Source organism: Xyrauchen texanus, chromosome 8 (assembly GCF_025860055.1).
Source record: "Xyrauchen texanus isolate HMW12.3.18 chromosome 8, RBS_HiC_50CHRs, whole genome shotgun sequence".
NCBI classification, from domain to species: Eukaryota; Metazoa; Chordata; class Actinopteri; order Cypriniformes; family Catostomidae; genus Xyrauchen; species Xyrauchen texanus.
This window is the reverse complement of record NC_068283.1, coordinates 28,330,591-28,352,193: the sequence shown is the minus strand read 5'-3', so window position 1 is coordinate 28,352,193 and position 21,603 is coordinate 28,330,591. Positions and strand designations below refer to the sequence as shown.

Below are 21,603 nucleotides of genomic sequence, written 5' to 3'. Positions count from 1 at the left end.
ACAGATAGTAAGAAGGCAGCATACGAGGTTCTTCATTAGTACGGTCCACAGAAATTCCAGTCCCCACAAATAATAATATTTCCATCACTAAAATCATGTTTTAGAACATTACTTAATATACTAAATAAAAGTAACTGTTCATTCCCCACATTTGGTGCATAAACATTTATAAGATAAAAAAAACAGCCTTTAGCAATTCATGCGCTCAGATTTGTACCATAGCTAAGTATATACTGACCCTTCCAACACATTCCGACTCAACTTCGTTATCTCCATCACTATGTGTTACTTGCAATAACATAACATGTAACCTTTTTTGCTGCATTATTTCAGACACTGATGTCCATTTATATCTATCCTTCCCACCACTGATATTAAGTGAACCCACCCTTAAAGCTTCCATATATAGGTTAGGTCTGACAGAAAACAGAGAAAAGCAGCAAACGTGAAGAAAAAAACACCATGTGATGCATGGTTAATCAAAAAAGGCTTTAATCTTTCTATTTTGGTCCATTTTTCTACATTTTCTAATAGTTGTAACATTTTTTTTTTTAACAAAACCATTAATTTTCACTCAACAAATCTAGACCCACAGTCTTTTGAAGAGGGGTCACCGACCTCTCAAATTTTTCAACACCAGGATAAAAATTTATGTTTACTTGTTTGTCAAACATTTCATCTAAAAAACTATTTATTTCTTTTAAGATGTACAAAGAAGAGTCCTTAGAGGACATATCTTGAGAATATACTTCAGGTTCACACACAGAACTTCCCTTTTGAACCACACTCAAAATCAGTGAGAGAAACATTTTCATCAGACATGGCATCATCCCTCACACTAACATCATTGTTTAAGCACATTTCTTCTTGAGAGCAACCAATCTCACTGCTCTTACTAGAAATGGCCACAACATTTACCACATTAACATCCTGCGATTGTTCATCAACACTAATACGGAGTGCCTTTTTTTTCTCCAATATCCTAATCTTGTTGAAACTCATTCGCACTATTACTTGTGTTGTCTGTATCAACCTTCTGTGCTTGTATATCAGATTCTAACTCAACTATAGCGGACGTCGCCGCACCACAACCACTCACCTCAGATGATCCTGCTTTTTCCTCTTGAACCACAAAACGGGAACTGTACGCCTATTTTCTGTTTCCCATTCTCTGTTTGGGCATACAAGCCTTTTATGACCCAAGTCGCCTCATTCAAAGCATGGTAAATTGCCAGTTGTTGCATAAACCATGTAACTTCTCCCGTCATGATGAACATGAAAAGAAACATCCAGCTTATTTTCTGGGGAAACTAAAAAAATAAACACCTGTCTTCTGAAAGACTCAAAGTCCTTGTTTATTACAAGGCCACTCTCAATGTAACGATTAGCAAGATTTTGCCCTTTCATGACAACCAGTACTGCCTTGTTCATTCATGGAGCGGACACAATATTCTCATGTCCAACCTCACTCCCAATCAAAATAAGCACGTCCTCAACTGTAACTCCATCTTCTGGTGCACATCTAAAACATTTGTGCAAGGATAAAGACGGTGTCTCCTCATGAGACTCCAATTTGAATTTTAAAAAAACTTTTTATTACAAACATATCTCAATTACACACATTTTCCATGAAAAAAACATTTACCTCAACACCTCTAAAATATCATGGTAAAAACATATATGGTAAATGATGTGGCCAGTTATAGTAAGAGCAGTGAGATAATTTTCCTCCAAGCAAAAAGAAAAAAAAATCGGATGGGACATCCATTTGTATAGCTTTCTGAAAACGTGAGCGGACTAGTGCTCCGTTTGCCTTATCACCCTACAGGTCTGTCAATAGGGCCGTTTTGGATGCAAGAGTTACAATATACACTCTTTTTCCTGTGGATGCTGACAAACTATGCAAATCCACAATCTCAATCTCTAAATCTTTTAATGATCAAGCTATTTCTCTTGTGATATTGAGAGTGTACTGCTGACAACATCCCAAAAGAAAAGAAAATAATCATTAAAATTATCATTGGCAGTTCTGGCTTACTTGGTGCCCTAGGCAAGATTGGGCATCTTTCTCTCATCATGATCTTGTGAGCCAGGGGAGGGGCGGCATAATTCGGGTCACCTTTCTGCCATCGGGATTTTGCGTGTTCTGTGCAGGGGCGGCCTGGTAGGTACCCTGTCATGCCGCCCCAGAGAGCGTTGCTGCCCTAGGTGCCTGTCTATATTGCCTATGTTAGGATCCGCTACTGAAAATAATTGGTATCCAAAACAGATGTATTAAAGTGCCAATAGGCACTTCTTGACCTTACAGCATAAACTTTTATATTGCAAAGGACAGCGCTGTGATCTGAAAACCCTACAGGAGTAATTTAGCAATAATAATAATAAAAAAAAATTATGTTTAAAACTATAGATTCTATCAAGTTGAGCTAAAGATAAAGAGTTATCTTTACTGTGAGCTGCCTTATCTTTGAATGCATATTCTTCCAGACATCACAAAGATCAATTGTTTTGCTGGTGTGGTGGTGGCGTAGTGGTTAAAGCACAGCGCTGTTAATCAGAAGGTCAGAGGTTCTAACCCCACAGCCACCATCATTGTGTCCTTGAGCAAGGCACTTAACTCCAGGTTGCTCCGGGGGGATTGTCCCTGTAATAATTGCACTGTAAGTTGCTTTGGATAAAAGCGTCTGCCAAATGTAAATGTAAACGTTTTGACTAATTGTTTAATAGTCCTCTGAGAAGCAGCATGTGGGTCTAAATGATTTTTATCTAAATTGTCATTCTCAGCACAATACAATTTTCACCTAGGAATAAAAACTGTGATAAATGTCATTAATCACATTTAAAAACAAAAATCTTTCTGATCCAAAATTAGGGGCATAAATATTTATAAGTACTATGACAGTTTATTATATATTTTTTCAAATGTAGCCTTAACTTTTATAAAATGCCCTTTAACAATTTAATCAAACTCATACGATATTTGAATAATATTCATAGAAAACAAATAGCAATGCCTCCACTAATAAAATTAGTTGTGACTTAATATGACCTGATGATTCCACTCTCTCTTCCAATCCACTTCATTTCTATTGTCACTGTTCATTTCTGGTGCAAGCATGACTTCAATAGATTTTTGAATCATGAACTCATACAATATCATCCTTTTCTGACATCTCTAACTCCATTTAAATTTAAAGTTCCAAATGTAAATTGATTCATGTTGTAATGCAAATTGAAAAAGAAACCAGAGTGAGAAAAAAATGTATAATAATAATAATTACACACAGTCAACTCAACTAAAGTTAAAGATTTCAAACATAGCATCCTTGTCATCTTTAAGGATTTGCTTTTTGAGCTTATATACAAACGTGTGTAAATGGTAAACCTCAAGTTCTTTCATTAAACATCTGGTTTCCTTCACAAACTGTACACGGTCAGCGAAGTAATCTTCATTTTAACCCCATTGTTTCATGAAGAGAAGTGCTAATCTCTTCAGCTTTATACAGTACATTCAAGTTTTCATTTTGAGAACATGTTATAACATTTGAAACCACAGATAAGCTAGATTCGGAAGAATCATCACTATTCTAAGCTGTGAACTCTCCCTCACAATCGCCTTTTTTGACTTGTTTACTTGCTTTTGCACCACTGTCTTGTCTTTTTAATTGGAATTTTGACAGTTGGTTCTATTTCCATGTCAAAATCACAATCGTCGGTCAATTTCAAATCCTTATTTACAAGTTCTCTAACCTGCTCTAATGAAACAGGAGATGCAGTATCTTTAGACTCAATTTCAGCATTCTCCTTCACAACATTCTTATCTGTAGGAGGAACAGCAGATACCAACACCTCCACGTTACTCACACCAGTAACAGGTTCATCTATTGATGCACCCGCGGTTGTACGGACTTTGTCCGAAGCAGACCCCGGCTCATTTGTGTCAGTCTGCTCTGTATTCTTATTCACCTTGTCTGGCAGACACAGATAAGATGATCAGTTTTTCTACAACCAAGACACTTCATCATGGTATCAAATGTTACAAAGATAAGAGTGTCAAAGCCATCTATCTTACATTTAAAAACCAGGTCAGGTTCATCTTCGCCAATCTGAAGAATCATATAAACCTGTCTCCTAAAAGACACGAGATGTTTCACTAATAGCGATTTGCATCCAATCTGACATTTTTTAATGGGGGAGACTAACTTTCCATACTGCGACAATTCCAGAACAAGAATTTCATCTTTCACAAATGAGGAACATTGTAAAGTACTATTTGCTCTACTATCTTTCTAAAATGCTCTTAGTTTACCAAAAAATAAAAATGCCATCTATGTATGACTTTCTTTGTTCTGCTCACAAACCGTTTTAGAAGAATATTTCAACTCATCCATACAGTGCAATTCAACAGGGTCAATACATTTGAAGCTGAAGAAAAGCACATAAAGGCAGCATAAAAGTAATCCATAAAACTCCAATGGTTTAATCTATATCTTCTGAAGTGGTATGCTAGGTGTGGGTGAGATACAGATCAGTACTGAAGTCCTTTTTTTAACTGTAAATTCTCCTCCCTGCCCCATACGTAGGTGTCGATTTGCATGAAGAATGTGACTTGCCAAAAACAAAAGAAGAAGAACTCTTAGGAGAAAAGAGCGCTTAGGAGGGCTGTTTGATAATGGAAATTTATAGTAAAAAAGGTCTTAAATATTTATCTGTTTCTCACCCAGAAATATTCACACCTATCATATTGATTCTGAATTTATAGATTATACATCATGTCCTCAGTGTGGTATGACCACCATTTTTTTAAGCATTAAATGACCAAATATGTCAACAGTATACAGAAGAGAGAAGCATAGGGCACATTTCCTCTCTCTGTCTGTGAGAATGTGTGTGTAAAACAATGGAGAGGAGCTGAAGATCGAAAGAACAGAAAGTGTCTCTCTGCATAAATCAGTAATGAATCCAGGTGAGGAGAGTCAGACTGTTGATTAGGACCAGACCAGTCACTCATCAGAATCCCAAATCAGAACAACAGATGTGGAGGGCAGGACACACCTGCACAGCTAACCCACTGTACAATTCTCCACCTCTTCTGTCATCCTCACAATCTATGTCCTCTGATCCCTACATCAAATATCCTGGAACCAGGCTTTTTATCAAGTCCAGTGAACTGAGATCTGCCTGTGTGAGTGTGTTTGCGTGTTGACGAACAGCAGTGATATGAATGGAGAGTGATATAATTGCAGGCTCTCTGTTCTGATGAGTCTGAAACTGGAACACTCCCAGCCTTTAAAAATTATTGGCTCTTGATTCCAATCCATATCACATTGGCAGAGGGATCTAGCCCTTCTCTGAGGACTAGGAGATATTTGAAGGTTTTGCTCCTCTTAAAGAGCATGATAATTATAGCATATCCAACCCGAGTGTTACAGGCACACTTACAATCAACAGAGGCTCTTGTTTGGGCATCTGCTGACTTCTTCAAACGTAGGGTCTGTTTATAGCATCTCATCTAGAGAGCTATGGCTGCAGCTTATGCCAAAATAGACTGTATTAGATATATGTGAGGGTTTTTAGGTGCCATGTAGATTAGTATATGTAAAGCGGCCAAGATTGTATACTCCATGAAAGAATATCCTCAGAACTGAGTAAATGCAATAATGATCTGTGTTGTGTGAAAGAAATTATGTCTAATGAAAGCAAAATGCAAGAAAAACCCCAGCAAATCTATTTAAAGGTGAGCAGTGTAATTTGTGTGGCACTAGCGTCATTGAAAGGAATTGCAAAAATAACTAGATATGTGCAGTATATAATGTCAAAACAAACTTTGATGTTGGCATGGCAAAGCCTTGTCTAAACGTTTAAAAAAGCAGATAGGCAGATGAAAGTTAGTTGGAGTTTGACCTCGTTTGAACATTATGACAATGGGAATATATGGGATTTACAAGGAAACGGTAAATCTGATAAGTTAGAAAAGATAAAGCATACAAGTCAGAACAGACTGAAGGCCTTTACCGAGTTTGGTGGATGTACTTTAGTTTGGAAGCTCTGTAGTTAAAATTGATAATTTTGGTCTTCGTTCATAGATTTTGGAAAATTTATGTCTGTAAAATAACAATAGTCCTATGTTGGCTTGACAAACAGGTTTTCAAACAGGTTTCCCGAATACTCCCCCATTTATCATTGTTTAGTCAAACAGATAGTACCACCTCAAACTTAAAACTTTGGTCAATTCATTGTTGCTATGTCAGGCTGGTTGGGATCCTCAATCAAACCGAGCAATGTGAGGAACTGACCTACAAATAGCTTACTCATAGTTGTCTCTGCATACTAATCTAGGACATTAGAAAGTATTTTATCTGCCCTCTAATTCTTTTCTCCTTCTTGTTTTAGATTGGCTCTTTCTTCATGATTAATCTGTGCCTGGTGGTCATTGCCACTCAGTTCTCGGAGACCAAGCAGCGGGAGCATCAGTTGATGCAGGAGCAACGCGCTCGCTACCTGTCCTCTAGCACGATGGCGTCGCTCGCTGAGCCCGGAGACTGCTACGAAGAGCTCTTCCAGCTGGTCTGCCACATCCTGCGGAAGGCCCGTCGCCGCTCAGCTGCCCTTTACTACATGCTCCGTGGCAAAGACCCTCCCCCTGGAGGAGGGAGGGGGCGTGACAGAGGAGGGACAGGATCAACGGGGGGAGGAGCTAATGTGAATGGCGGCGACAGACACCACTGCCACTCAGCTCCGAGTGAGTGATGGATAGGGAAAAAAGAGAGAGTGGGACCTAAGGGAAATTATAGTCATGAAAAGGATGTCAATGTAAACCTGTGACCAAAGCACAACTGTCTGTTTCCATTGGCAAATTGATTTATAAACTTATAAACATTTCAAGACAAGCCTACCATGAGCTCCAAAGTTGTTAATTAATACTAGATGCTTTAGTGTAAGCTATCAGTCCATATTATTTCAACTTCATTTTTCAAAATTATGTAAAACAGCAGGATTTGTGGTGTAGAACTACTCTACCTATGATCCTGCATAACAAAATCCACCAATCAGAGAAATGCGGCCAACAAAGTGCACAAAAGGAGGGGAGCGTCTCATCTCGCTCCCAAGCTCCCTGTGTTATGAATCAGTATATATTATGAGCATGAATTGTGGCACTGGCAAGGGACACTTCTCACTCAATTACCTATGACATGATAACAAGGTCAAACATTCAAGCGCAGCTGCTGTTAATCAACAACATTGCTTTATAAATGAAAAAGGCTTTCACTTCATAAATTTACACTTGTGCTAATTTTCTAATGACTTGAAAGACTTCAGAAGACATGATGACGTTTCCGGTAAGAGAACATAGTGAGCAATGATGATTCAATGATGGTTTTTATGGTGCATTGTGGGGTTTTTTAGGGACTGAACATTTCAGTGCACTGGAACTAGGGAACTCATTGAGACACACCTGACCATTCGCATGAATTACGAGTCAATTTCCCTACACACTCAAACTACATTTAAATCAGTTTTTGTAATCATGTGACTTGTCTCGGATCTGGTTGGTTTGGTTTATGGCTTCAAACTCTTTTATGAAGGATTTTATGAATTCTAAATGGTATACCAGTGCTACGGTAGTATAGCAATACTAAAGCTTCAAAATACTGGTGGTCCCACAGTATTTTTAAAATGATAGTACTGTTAATATTGTTGTTCCATAAGATATGTTTTGTAGTAGTAAATATTATTTTTGCTAATTCTTCATTTGAATCAGACCTATGTCTGCAATAACAAAACATTTGTGGTGTTCACTTCATGCAGTGCCCTTTCAGAGCACAAAATGCTCTTTAGAATTTTCCCCTTATGTGGTATTGTTTATTTTTTAATATGTGGTTTTCCTATGCTTCAAACACACACATCTGTATCCCAGCATGTTCATTTGGCGGTAATGTCTCCTAATGGATAATATGGATTTAAATAACATTTTGGAGGGTGAGAAGCTTTTTAAAAACACAGTTCATGTAACAAGATTTTTAATTATTTGGGGTTTTGCCTGATGAGAACGGGAAAAATCATCAGCCGTGAATGTCTGTACAGAGACTTCAAGTCAAAGGGGGAAACACCAGAAACGTCTCAGTTACTGTCATAACCTCCGTTCCCTGATAGAGGGAAAGAGACGTTGTGTCGATGTAGTGACACTAGGGGTCTCTCTTGAGAGCTTCGGTTACATCTTATCTTTGAGAAGAGGCCAATGAGAATTGGCGAACAGAATTTGCACGCCCCTCCCCCGGACATATGGGTATAAAAGGAGGGAAGTGTGCCTCTATTCAGAGAGTAAGGTCCCGGCCATTTCAGCAGCTCGCAGTGTTGTGGCAAGAGGGACACAAAGTCTGCTTCCTTCCATCAGGGAACTGAGGTTACGATAGTAACTGAGACTTTCCCCTTCTGTCACTCACTCGACATTGTGTCGATGTAGTGACACTAGGAGTCCCTATCTAAAAATGCCACACTACTGAACAGTGTTACGTGGACTGCTGATGCAGGTGCAAGCAAGCTGCTGCGTGCAAAAATAGCAGGTGCATCAAACAGCACGTAATCTTCCCAAATACCCCAAAAGACGTCATATAGTCCCCACATCCCTGAGGGGGGAAAGCAATGTATCTAGCATGGGAGCACCTGTTCCAGTAAAGACAAGTTGGTGTCTGTGGTTGGTCTGGCTGCAAACTCCTCCACTGAATTCAGAAATAGAGGGCTGGGGAGGAAGGACATCCAGGGATTGTAAATTGTGGACTTGACTGGGGGTGTAGAGTGCACATCTTCGCCTCAGGAGAGGGGAAAGGCGCTGTGCGTAAGCAATACAACCGGCCACCTGTTACATATTACCGAATTCTAAGTGATCTGACCTGTCAAAACACGGGACAAGACCGGCTCTACCTGGAGATTGTAAAATCTCACAAAGGTATTGGGTGTTGCCCAGCCCGCCACACTACAGATGTCTGCTAGAGAGGTGCCATTGGCCAGTGCCCACGAGGATGCCACACTACTCGTAGAGTGTGCTCAAACCCACAAGGGGGCGGGCACAGCCTGGGTCTGGTAGGCCAACGCAATGGCGTCCACGATCCAGTGGGCAGGCCTCTTTGGAGACAGTGTTCCCTTTCCGCTGTCCACCTCAGCCGCTGCTGACTCCAAAGGAGGAGATGGCGGGCGAGTTGTGACATGCAATGAGAGCAAAAGCCATGACGATTTATATACTACATGACGATTTATATACTACTGTCGCTGTGTTGTCTGAGCAGATCAACACGTGCTTACCGCAGATCAGCGGCAGAAATCTGCGCAGGGCAAGAAATACAGCTCTAAGCAGTTGATGTGCCAACCTAGCCGCGGCCCTATCCAGGAGCCAGCGGCTGCATGCCCGTTGCACACGGCGCCCCTGCCCGACTGGGAGGAGTCTGTAGTAACTGCGATGTGTCTGAACACCTGCTCTATGGAATCGAGTCTGAAGCCAGTGCTGAAACGGTCTCATATGCATCAATCCAAGCGGCGTGACCATTGCTGAGGATGCCATATGCCCCAGGAGCCTTTGAAATTGTTTTAGTGGAACCGCTGTGCAGTCTGAACGTACTTTGATGAACGTCACTGTGACCGAGTCTAACTCCATGCCAAGAAAGTGGTGCTCTGAACCGGGAAAAGTTTGGTCTTTTCCCAGTTGACCTGAAGCCCTAAATGGATGAGGTGCCTGAGCACCAGGTCCCTGTGTGCACAGAGCAATTGTCAAGATTGTGCTAGGATTAGCCAATCATCGAGGTAGTTGAGGATGCGAATGCCCAGTTCGGAGCGGATCTTCCTGGGGTTTCACCGCCGCAGGGGGATGCCCTCGGTGAGCAGATGGGATGCGGGATCGTGAGCTGTGGCAGGGCAAAACATGTTGAATGGTCTGTTTCTTCTCCGCCGAGAACTGAAGGGTGAAATCCTCAATGTTGTCGGCGAATAGGCCTATCTGGGATATGGGGTGTTGAGAAATGGGGCCTTGTCTAAATCCCGCATCTCGACCAGATTCAGCCACAGATGGCGTTCCTGGACCATGAGGGTGGCCATCGCCTGTCCATAGCTGTTGTTAGCCTTCCCTGATTAAACAGAGGATAATGATTTTTTTTTAAAAGTTATATTAATATGAAAAGAATAAAATAGAATAATTAAAATGAAAGCAAAATGATTCTGTGAAATCAAGAAGTGCAGCAAAATGCTTAGTCAAGCATTTGTGGGCTGGAGAGCGAGGTCGTTCGCCGAGCGCAGTTCCTGCAGCACATCAGGATCAGGACTACCCAGGTGCAGATCTTTTAACGCCTTGGCCTGGTGGACTTGCAGGAAGGCCATGGTGTGCAGGGCAGAGAAGACGTCAACCTACAGGCCTTGAAGGCGAGTGCTGGTCGATCCACCAGGTGAGGCATTTTGCGGGCACAGGTGCACTGTAACCGCCATATCCACCTGGGGGAGCTCCGTGTACCCTTGGACCACCCTGCCATCAAGGGTAGTGAGAGCGGACAAGCGAGGAATTCGGTTTCGGGAAGTGAAAAGTGCCCTCCACGACTTTGTCAGCTCGTCATGCACCTCCGGGAAGAAAGGAACTGGGGGGGCGTGGCTGTAAGCGTGGCTGTGAGCGGCACCCGAATTCAGGAACCAATCAACTAGCTGAGATGAGGACTGAGGGTTCCAATCCAGCCCCACACTCGCGGCGGCCTGGGCAAGCATAGCGGACAGCTCGGCGTCAGCCTCAGACTGGGCCAGCACACCTGAAGGCGCTAGCCCAGTTAAGTCCTTAGTGCTGGAGTCCACCAAGATGCTTTCCAATGCAGGGGCGAAACTCTCATCCAGCTCGAGGGCTCCGAAAGAGACATCAGACAGGCCGTAAGGCGAGCCGGTCTCATCTCGGGACCGGGTGGATCAGACAAGCATGCTGGGGAATGGGTGGTCCGTGGGGATTTACCCGCCGAAACCGCTCCTGTTAAATTGACAAAATCGCCTCTATCGCCAGCCGGACCCATGGGGGGCGGCTAGAGTGGCTTTCCCCCAGAAGAAGGAAAGCCCCGACCGCAACGTTGCCATGGTCATGTTCTCGCAGTGAGAACATGAACCAACCACAAATGCTGCCTCGGCGTGATCGCTGCCCAGACACGTGAGGTAGTGCCAGTGGCCGTCAGAAGCGGAGAGGTAGCGACCGCATCCAGGAATCACACAAAGACTGAAGGGCATATTGAAAAAGACGTGTCTTAAAAAGACGTTCATTGTCTATGTGCTTACTCTTTTAGAGAAATATATACTCTTTTTTAAGAGGGAAGTCAAAGAGCACAGGGGCGTAGTCCACACTGGCGTGCAGAAGAAGAGAAAAGCCGCTGAAATACGCCATATCTCCAACAGCATATGCTCTTTAGAGGTGAGTGGAACAGCAGTGGGTTTTACTCAGCTCGCTGAAACACAACCGCTTGGCTCTGAAGAAAAAATCTGTCTGAACAGATGCACACTTCCCTCCTTTTATACCCATATGTCCGGAGGAGTGCATGCAAACTCTGTTCGCCAATTCTCATTGGCCTTTTCTCAAAGATAAGAGGTAACCAAGGCTCTCAAGAGAGAGACCCCTAGTGTCACTACATTGACACAACGTTGAGTGAGTGACAGAAGGGTAACCTTAATAAACACCTTCGGACCCATCCCACTGGTTCTGCAGAATTCACATGTGTTAGTGCCACTTCATTTAACCTAAATGCTTCTTAACATTAAAATCGTAACATTTACAGATTTACCGCTTCTCTGACAAATCGAACGTTGCTCTTTTACACTTTTTTTTCCAATTACATATGTATGGCGTCAGTTACTTTGCACTTATGATCAGCAGAAACATTGTAATCCTAAGTAGATCTTAAAAAACATTGGCTCTACACCGGTGTGTGTGTAATTTGCTTTCACGCTGCTTAAGTGTTTGCAATAATTAAACAGTCGCTCAAAACAGTTTTAAACATTACAGGGTCTGTATTATTATGTTACCAACATTCAAATAAGCGCATAATTAAATAAAAGTTTAAATCTATTGCCGTTTGAACTGGCTGTTTTGATGTGGTAAAGGATTTTTTTTTTACATCAAACTAAGAATGTGTTAGGTAACAAGTTAGTCCATTTGTGCCTTCTCCAGTTCATCCATTAGTTACTGTATTTTCACCACTTCCTGAGCAACAAGTGGCAAGGCTAGATTCTAAGAACCACTATGATAAACTGTGTTAAGAATTAACACACTATAGTGTGGTGTTGTGGTACTACTTGGTATAGTAAACTTTAGCTGGTATATTATCGTAAGATATGATTATGGTATCATGACAACCCTACTAGATGGATGAAATTAATGGGCGAAAAAATACCAGAACTAAGATAGCTGCAAAAGCTACTGAAGCAAAAAGCACATTGCAATAAAAGCTAATTCATTCATATGCTTGCTTTTATGGCCCATGACATTTTAAGCTCTAGCATGGCAGTTGTCCAAGAAAATGGCAACATTTTATTGTAGTATTTGAAAATGTCAAACTGCAACTTTGATCTCCACTTTGTAAATCTCAGTCTTTTCAATCTCTCTAGTGTCTCACTGTATTCACGAAAACAAGCTAGACCACAGCTCTCAATCTCTAGAAAACACCATTTCCCTGTCTGTCACTCCAAACCCAGAGGAGTGCCTTCAGTGTTCCTTGGCCCAGTCTCTCAAGGAGGGGGCGGGGTCAGCGGACCACTCAGCCAATGGGGAGGAGGAGGAATGCACCTTGGAGGAGACTGACAGGGACAAGAAACACTTGGATAAAAGAGGCGAGGAGGACACTAAAGATATGCAGAAAAGAAAACGCACCTGCTTTGGGAAATGTAAGGTTGTCTGGGATGAAATGCGAGTGAAGCTTTGGGGGATCGTTGAGAGCAAGTACTTCAACAGAGGGATTATGATTGCCATCCTCATCAATACGATCAGCATGGGCATCGAGCACCATAACCAGGTAATTCCACCCACAGCATAGTCGGTTGATATAATGAACCCACTCTGAAGAACTGTTCAACCTCATCATGTCAGATATTGCAGTAATAGCTGGCTCTTTCTGCTGTGGTAATAGAGTCTGCATAGGGCCTGCCATTCAAAGTAATGAGAGCATGTGGAAAGGCCTTTGGAGTCTAGTTGAATTTCTTTTGCCATGAAAGTGCTGTTAATTATCTTTTGAAGAAGTAGATCTCTCATATAGCTACTAACACTGCACACTTATTCCTTCTTCTTCTAGTCTTCCCTCTATCTCCCTCTCTTTTCTTTTCCTCTTGCTCTCTCATCCGCCCCCTCATGTCTTTACTGCGTTGCCTGCAGTGGGCTGTTTTCTCAGCTCTGTGGATGCTAAAAATAACAAGCAGGGAGAGAAGCAGATATATAGAGAAAGAGAGTAGTCACTATTGGCTTCCATTACACAGCATTTTTACCTCTCTCAGCATTCAAACTGTGAGACATCATGTAAATACAGCCCACACAAGCACACAGAGAAGTCCCACTATGCAAACACACACATATAAACCTATTGTCTCTCCTCACGAGAGAGAGGAGTTTGCGTTCAAACATTTGGAATTGATGGTACTATGATATCATTGTCTGTGACTCATATTCTCTGTTATAACCTGTTGATTAACCAGGCTGTTAAAGATGTACAGTTGAAGTCAGAAATACACTTAGGTTGAAGTCATTAAAACACATTTTTAACCAATCCACACATTTCATATTAGCAAACTATAGTTTTGGCAAGTGTGTTAGGACATCTACTTTGTAATGTAATTTTTCCAACAATTGTTTACAGACAGAATGTTTCACTTTGAATTGACTAAATAACAATTCCAGTGGGTCAGAAGTTTACATACACTAAGTTAACTGTACCTTTAAGCAGCATTGAAAATTTCAGAAAATGATGTCAAGCCTTTAGGCAATTACCAATTAGCTTCTGATAAGCTAATTAGAGTCAATTTGAGGTGTACCTGTGGATGTATTTTAAGGACTACCTTCAAACTCAGTGCCTCTTTGCTTGACATCATGGGAAAATCAAAATAAATCAGCAAAGACCTAATTAATTGTGACCTAATTGTGTCTGGTTCAGTCTTGGGAGCAATTTCCAAATGCCTAAAGGTACCACGTTCATCTGTACAAAAATAGTACACAAGTATAAACACCATGAGACCATGCAACCATCATACTGCTCAGGTAGAAGATGCATTCTGTCTCCTAGAGATGAACGTAGTTTGGTGCAAAAAGTACAAAACAATCCCAGAACAAGCTACCATAAATAAAGCCAGACTACAGTTTGCAAGTGCACATGGGGACAAATATCTTACTTTTAAGAGAAATGTCCTCTGGTCTGATGAAACAAAATTTTAACTCTTTGGCCATTATGACCATCATTATGTTTGAAAGTAAAAGGGTGAGGCTTGCAAGCCGAAGAACAACATCCCAACTGTAAATCATGGGGGTGGCAGTATCATGTTGTGGGGGTGCTTTGCTGCAGGAAGTACTGGTGCACTTTACAAAATAGGTGGCATCATGATGAAGGAAAATTATGTGGATATATTGAAGCAACATCTCAAGACATCAGCCAGGAAATTAAAGCTTGGTCGCAATTGGGTCTTCCAAATGGACAATGACCCCAAGCATACATCCAAAGCTGTGGCAAAATGGCTTAAAGACAACAAAGTCAACAAAATTATTACGGCAAGCCCTGACCTGAATCCTATAGAAAATGTTTGGGCAGAACTGAAAAACTGTGTGCGAGCAAGGAGTCCTACATACCTGACCCCGTTATACCAGTTCTATCGGAAGGAATGGGCCAAAATTCCAGCAAATTATTGTGAGAAGCTTGTGGAAAGCTACCCAAAATGTTTGACACAAGTTAAACAATTTAAAGGCAATGCTTCCAAATACTAACAAAGTGTATGTAAAATTCTGACCCACTTGGAATGTGATGAAAGAAATAAAAGCTGAAATAAATAATTCTCTCTACAATTATACTGACATTTCACATTCTTAAATTAGTGATCCTAACTGACCTAAGACAGGGAATGTTTTCTACAATTAAATGTCAGGAATTGTGAAAAACTTGAGTTTAAATGTATTTGGCTATGGTGTATATAAACTTTTGTCTTAAACTGTACATGAGGAAGCCGAGCTCAGCACTCTGTCGATGAAGACAGCCTTGCTGGTAGCGCTCACCTCTATCAAGAGGGTTGGGGACCTGCAGGTTATTTATACTTTTACAAAACATTCTGTGTGCATGCAATTTATTTTTATGCTTGCAATTTGATTTACACTTTCACAAATCTTTCTCTGTGCATGAAAATAATTTAGGCACTATTTTACTTTTATCTCTGAGATCGTTTCGAGTGTTCACATATGGTCCAATAATCCCATGAACCGCATGAAGACGCCTGAAATGGACCATGTGTGAAAACACCTTAACTGATCAGAATGACTGTTTTTGCACGATGGGTAATCAAAAATCCCTAAAAAATTCTATAGACTTACATTAACGGAATGGTCAAATGGGCTATGTCTGTTCAAATGCCACATGTCCAAAAAATAACAAAAAACATAAACAATGCCTTTTACCTGCTTTAATGCTCTCTCTCTCTCTCTCTCTCGCTCTCTCTCTCTCTCTCTCTCTCGCCATCTATCTATCTGTAACCTTCCCAATTTATTTAATTGTTCATTAGTTTTATACTTTTAGACAAGGCTTTGTCTAGCTAATATCAAAATGTGTCGTTATGCTTATTCTATCTATTAATTTTTTGTTATTTAGAATTTATTCAAAACAGAATCTCTTGAGAATTATATAATATCTTATTACACGGCTCTCTGGAATTCTCTGATTCTTATTAAAGGGGTCATGACATGAGAAACCAAATTTGCCTTGATCTTTTGGTATATAAGAGGTCTTTGTATCATTAAAACGTCCTGCAAGTTTAATATTTTAAGACGTCCTCCCCATTCTAAACGAATCATTTATTTAATCAAGCTCAAAATACAGCTCGTTCTGGATTCATGGTTAGAAGTGACGTGTCGGTTAGAAGTGACGTAACAGCGTTTGCATATGACCGCCTCCAGCACAAGATAACTACGCTTTAAGCGCAAGACAACTACGCTCATTTCAGTATCGCCGTGCGCCTCACAAGTGTTCAGTCGATGGACAGCGAGCTCTGACAGAGACTACTTGTGCACAGGAAAATTACGATGCCACACAGATATGCTGTTCCTGGCTGTGGTCAAACAAAACCTCTGAATAAGCTGCCGAAAGATCCAGACGCCAGGGAAAAATGGATGCAGTTTATTTTTTGCGGATGTCCCAGTCACGGCAGTGTTAACTTAAGCGTTTGTTCTGTACATTTTAAGGATGACTGTTTTGAGAACAAATCTCAATATGATGCTGGCTTTGCCAGAAAACTGTTGCTCAAAGATAAGTCCGTGCCGACTATTCTGGGAACAACGACGACGCAAACTGTAAGTAATCTATTTTAAACTTTAAACTACTTTTTAAAGCGCAATTTCATTCATTATGAATAATCACAGTGTTTTTACTTAGTTTACTTGCATATTGTTCTGGCTGGAGGCGTCAATAATTGATACATAGGCACTGACGTTAGCCAATCATAACAGTGGGCGTTAACACTGAAGTCTTAAAAGGAAAATGCCCCCAAAACAGACTGTTTGAATCAGAGGATGAGAAACAGGGTGGGAAAAGGTCATAAATCACTAGATTTTAAAAGTTTTTCTTAAAAAAAAATATATTAATACTATAATTGCACCTAAGGGAACATAATAATACAATAAAAAACCCATGTCATGACCCCTTTAATCAATGGTGCCATACAGTGGTCAGATATTGCTCTGTTACAACCGCACATCTGGGGATTTAAAAAGCGTTGGGTTCGACTCCACCTTAGTCAAGTCCGAGTCTTTAAACAATCAAGTCCGAGTTGAGCAAGAGTCCAAAAGGGGCAGAGTCAGACTCAAGACTGAGTCCATAACAGGCCGAGTCCGAGTCGAGTTTGAATGAATCTGTTCACGAGTCTGAATTGAAATTGTAACCGTTAACTCAGTATTAATATTTTATGCTTATTTTAATGTTCACGTCTAAGAAAAACAGTTTGTCAATATAAATGTAGAAAAAACACATCTTATATTATAGTTATATTATAGTGAGTAAAGTGAAGTAAAAAGATTTTTTTTATATAAATAATTAAATTTTTTTTACATAAATAGTCAAAATGATGTATAAGATCCTAAGTTAAAGCAATACATGAATGACTTTAGTCTAAGTTCATTGACACACCATGGCATCGAATTGTATATAATTCTCCATGTTCATCTGTCAAAATCCTTTCATTAGGATCATTGGGTTAAGAAATGTTTCACTTTTAACTTTCTCTAAAGTAAAGTGACTGATTAATTGTTACCAGTTTCCATGCCTGATTCTGGCACATCTTTGCTACCCTCAAAGTGTATATTTACAACAAACTAATATCACAACACAAGTCACACATACATTTTATGCTAATGCTTATTGGTTATCCTTAGAGAAAATAACACCTGATAAACAAGAAAATTACGCCCCAAACTGGACTCGAACCACAGTCTCCAGCGTGAGACGCACATTCGCTAACCACGAGGATAGCCTCCTGTGGGCACAGATTTAGTGACAAAAACAAATGCGAATTCTTACCCACTGACTTCTTTCGGAAATTTTAGAAGCCTCATTTGCTTCATTTTTGCTGTCTTTCCTGCTAACTGCTGTTAACTCGCCACTAAGTAAAGTAAATTGATGTCAGCTCCTCCCCTATCTGCTGCATATTCAACAGAGAGGAAGAAACGGAGTCGCCCATAGGCTACCGACAGCAAAGGAACTTATTCTATAGGCTAGATTATGCCTATGTCTATTTTTACAGGCTGTATGCAGTATGTGCAAAGCCAAAGCACAATGAAATAAGGCAACTTATGATTTCGGAGGTTTACATAGGCTATTGTCCGGTTTCATATTTGTCAGTCAACTTTTCAAAATACATTCGGGGCTACACTCAAAACATTCGGGACTGATAATGTAAGGGCCATGTCATCACGGACATCATTTTCTAGTTAATGTGCAGGAAACCACACAATGCTGGGCAGTTTTGCATGCTGCTCGTGTACCTAAATCCCTGACGCATCTGTGTGCATCTCGCAGCAACTGCCGCAGAAGATAAAAAAATTATTATAATTGATATTTGCTTGAGCGGCAACCGCGTTGGTCTGCAATCAGTCTAAAATCTTAAAATACCAACCAAAGAAAATGTTAAGAAACATGGGGAATACTAATTTTAGTCATACATTTCACTGTATTGTCCTTCAACAGTGTCAGAGATATAGGCTAAACAAAGACATGTCTACATTACCTGGTGGTTTACAATATAAATACAATTAAATACAAATAATTTTTTTTATTTTTTTTTATTATAAAAAAATAAGTCATAACCAACTAAATTAATCTTGTAACATGAAGTTCAAGTCATCGAACTCTGTCATCGAATAATACATTTATTTTTGATAATTAAATTAGTATATAGTCTATAATTAAATTATAAACAAAACATTTCACTGCCCAAAATATCCTAATATTTTATTGTGCATGGTTGAAGGTGTGAATAGTGGACAAATGCTGTAAAAGAATGTATTTAAAACAGCTCGTCAATGCATTGAAAATAGTCAATCAATAATAAATAGGTGCTGTTTATCTGTTTAGAGTAGCTGTCTACTTTAGCAATAACTCTTCCTCTCTTTACAAAGGCTCGAGTCAGAGACAAGTCCAAGTCCATTAAAACTCGAGAACCCCAACTCTAGATTTAGACGTATCAGACCGCTCATCCGGGTTCTGCCAGCCATCTCTCCTGCTTCTCGAATCACTGTGCAAACTCTACAAGTAATCTAATAATGTAATTTAAACTTAAATCAATATTTTATTTCCATGTTTTTATTTATGTGGTTAGTAGCCATGTAATAAGTGGGATAATTCACATTCAGCCAGTTGTTATCACAAAATACACCCTTCATGGTGATACAAGAATCCTAATGTGCGATAACAACTGACATACTGTACATTATCTCTTACATATTGCCCATATTAGGGTTCAGCGTTAAAGTCTAGTGTGACTGCATCTTTAACTAGACTTAGCCACTGAATTTAGACTTAGCCCCTCTTGGCCCCTCTCTCCAATATCCCACCTTCTAAAGAAATGTCATCAAACCCAAACATGACATGGTTAGATTATTTATTTATTGATTGATTTATTATTATTTTTTATTTTATTTTTGCAATTGACAGAGCCTAGGGCTGTCACAGAGACAGGTGTTATTTCTCAGGATAGCTATTGTAGGGATGTACCGTAAGGGAAAAAAGGACATTTTGTTCATGTGGTTCCATAAAAAGAAAATCGCTTGCAGCACCATTTAGTAATATACAAATAGGTCAGATAATGAGACAATCAGCAGAAGTGAGAAATTAATTAAGAGCAATTGACAGTTTAGCCTGAGTCAGGATAAAGAGAAAAAGTGATAATAATTAAACAAAGTCTATGAAACGAGAATCTATGAATGTTTTTTTACTGGATTGTTTGGCTATTATTACTCCTGCTTAGTGTGTCAATATTAAATTTCTTTAAATGGCATCTCCATGGAGCTGCCAGTGGTTTGGATTTCATTCATCCTTCTGTTGTTTTCTCTATCTTAACTTGATCATAGAAAGAGGGATGGAGATGGAACAAAAGAGTTCTCTCTCTCTCTCGCTTCTGTGGATTTCTACCTTCTCTTTCTTGCACACAAACACAGTGTTATCATTTGAGATAAAGTTCTATGGATTTTTGTAATGTCAGATTACATCAGAGCTAGGAGTCGAGCAGCCTTAAACTCAGATCTGGGTGGTCTGTTGATCCCTTCGTAGGTGCAGTAGATCTTTTTGTATAGTTATATACCAGATAATATCATTGCAGTGTGTACTGACATAATCCTTGATTTTTTTCTAACTGATAGTCTGTACAGCACTTTTTTGCATTCCATATTTTGCAAAGACCTGAATTTTATTTTCTTAGCACCGTTATCCAGTTTAACTCTGCACTAAATATAGTAAAATAGTCATTGATAAAGGGCAGAACGTACGCACAGCTGACTTCAAGCAGGTGCCAGATTAAATCAGATTAAATCTTTAGTTTTCTAAAATTGTCATCAGACTCTTTCACACAAAAGCCTTTTCTGGAAAATGAATGCATTTTCCCATTTCATTCAATTAAGATCAGGAATTGCTGCTTTTCAAATTACGTTCAGAGCTGAATTTTGGTCATGTTTGCACCGTTACCTGTTTTTTTTTTGTTTGTTTGTTTTTTTTGTGAATCGGGTGCAAAATAACTCATACAGCATGCATACATGAACATTCAAAATTAATTCTTAGTATTAATTGTTTAGATAAATGTATGTGACGTTACATTGCATCAAGGTTTGGACACGAGCAGCCTTTAATTCTAATCATGTTTGTATGCTAATTCCATTTTAACCCTTGGATGGTCTTAACGATCTAGTCCCTTGTAAGCTGTGTGGGTCAAATGTACAATTTTTTTATCTTCAATTTCAAAAGCTTGTAATTAAAGCTCTGTTTGCTCTATCTTGCACTACTTTTCATTTCACTATATGTCATCAAACATTAGAATTATTTAATGTTTGATGGCAAGGATCGGAGCTGTGACGAGGCAGGCAAGGAATGAAGATCTACACGCAGCTTTATTAAACTGAAAAATAAACAAGTTAACTCAGAATAAAAAGAAAATCAAAACACAGGGAACCTACCACAGAGCATAGACAAAACATACAAAAACTGACAAAGGAAACGGGGAAAACAAGGACTTAAATACACAAGGGAAACCAAGGAACACCTGAGGAAACAATCAGGGAATCAGAAACAAACAAAAACTACTACAAAACTAACACAGGAAACAGGAAACTAAACAAGAATTTCAACATAAGAGCACAAACACAAAAGACAACAAGGAATATGTGACAGGAGCAGATTTTTGCTATGACATTTTGCTTTGAAATTCTTTGAAATGTGTCAATGAGTGTGTGTGTGTGTGTGTGTGTGTGTGTGAGAGAGAGAGAGAGAGAGAGAGAGAGAGAGAGAGAGAGAGAGCGCAAACTGACCCTATAAGTACATCGTGTTGATCCTGTGGAGATGTTCAGAAGTTTTAGGCTGAAACATTGAAGTGAAGTTTATGTGTATCAGTTTTAAAATAATAAAGGGTCAAACTGACCCAGAGTTGTGCCGTAGATATTATCCCTAGTGTTGAGTTCGAGTCCACCTTAGTCGAGTCCGAGTCAAGTCCGAGTCTTTAAAAAATCGAGTCAGAGTCCAAAAGTGTCAGAGTCGGACTCAAGACGGAATCCATAACAGGCCAAGTCTGAGTCGAGTCCGAGACCAAATTAATCTGTTCATGAATATTAATTCAAATTGTAACTGTAAACTCAACATCAATATTTTAAGCTTATTTTTAGAA

At 39.8% G+C, this 21,603-nt stretch overlaps 1 protein-coding gene across 1 annotated transcript in view; it reads left to right on the top strand.

Annotated features, from left to right (window-relative positions):
• Nucleotides 1-21,603, top strand: part of LOC127647520 (voltage-dependent T-type calcium channel subunit alpha-1I-like) — a 175,558-nt gene that overhangs the window by 62,793 nt on the left and 91,162 nt on the right. Inside the window, exons 7-8 of the mRNA XM_052131796.1 lie at nt 6,394-6,742; nt 12,613-13,016. Coding sequence (XP_051987756.1) covers nt 6,394-6,742; nt 12,613-13,016 — 753 coding nt within the window. The remainder of the gene's footprint in view (nt 1-6,393; nt 6,743-12,612; nt 13,017-21,603) is intronic.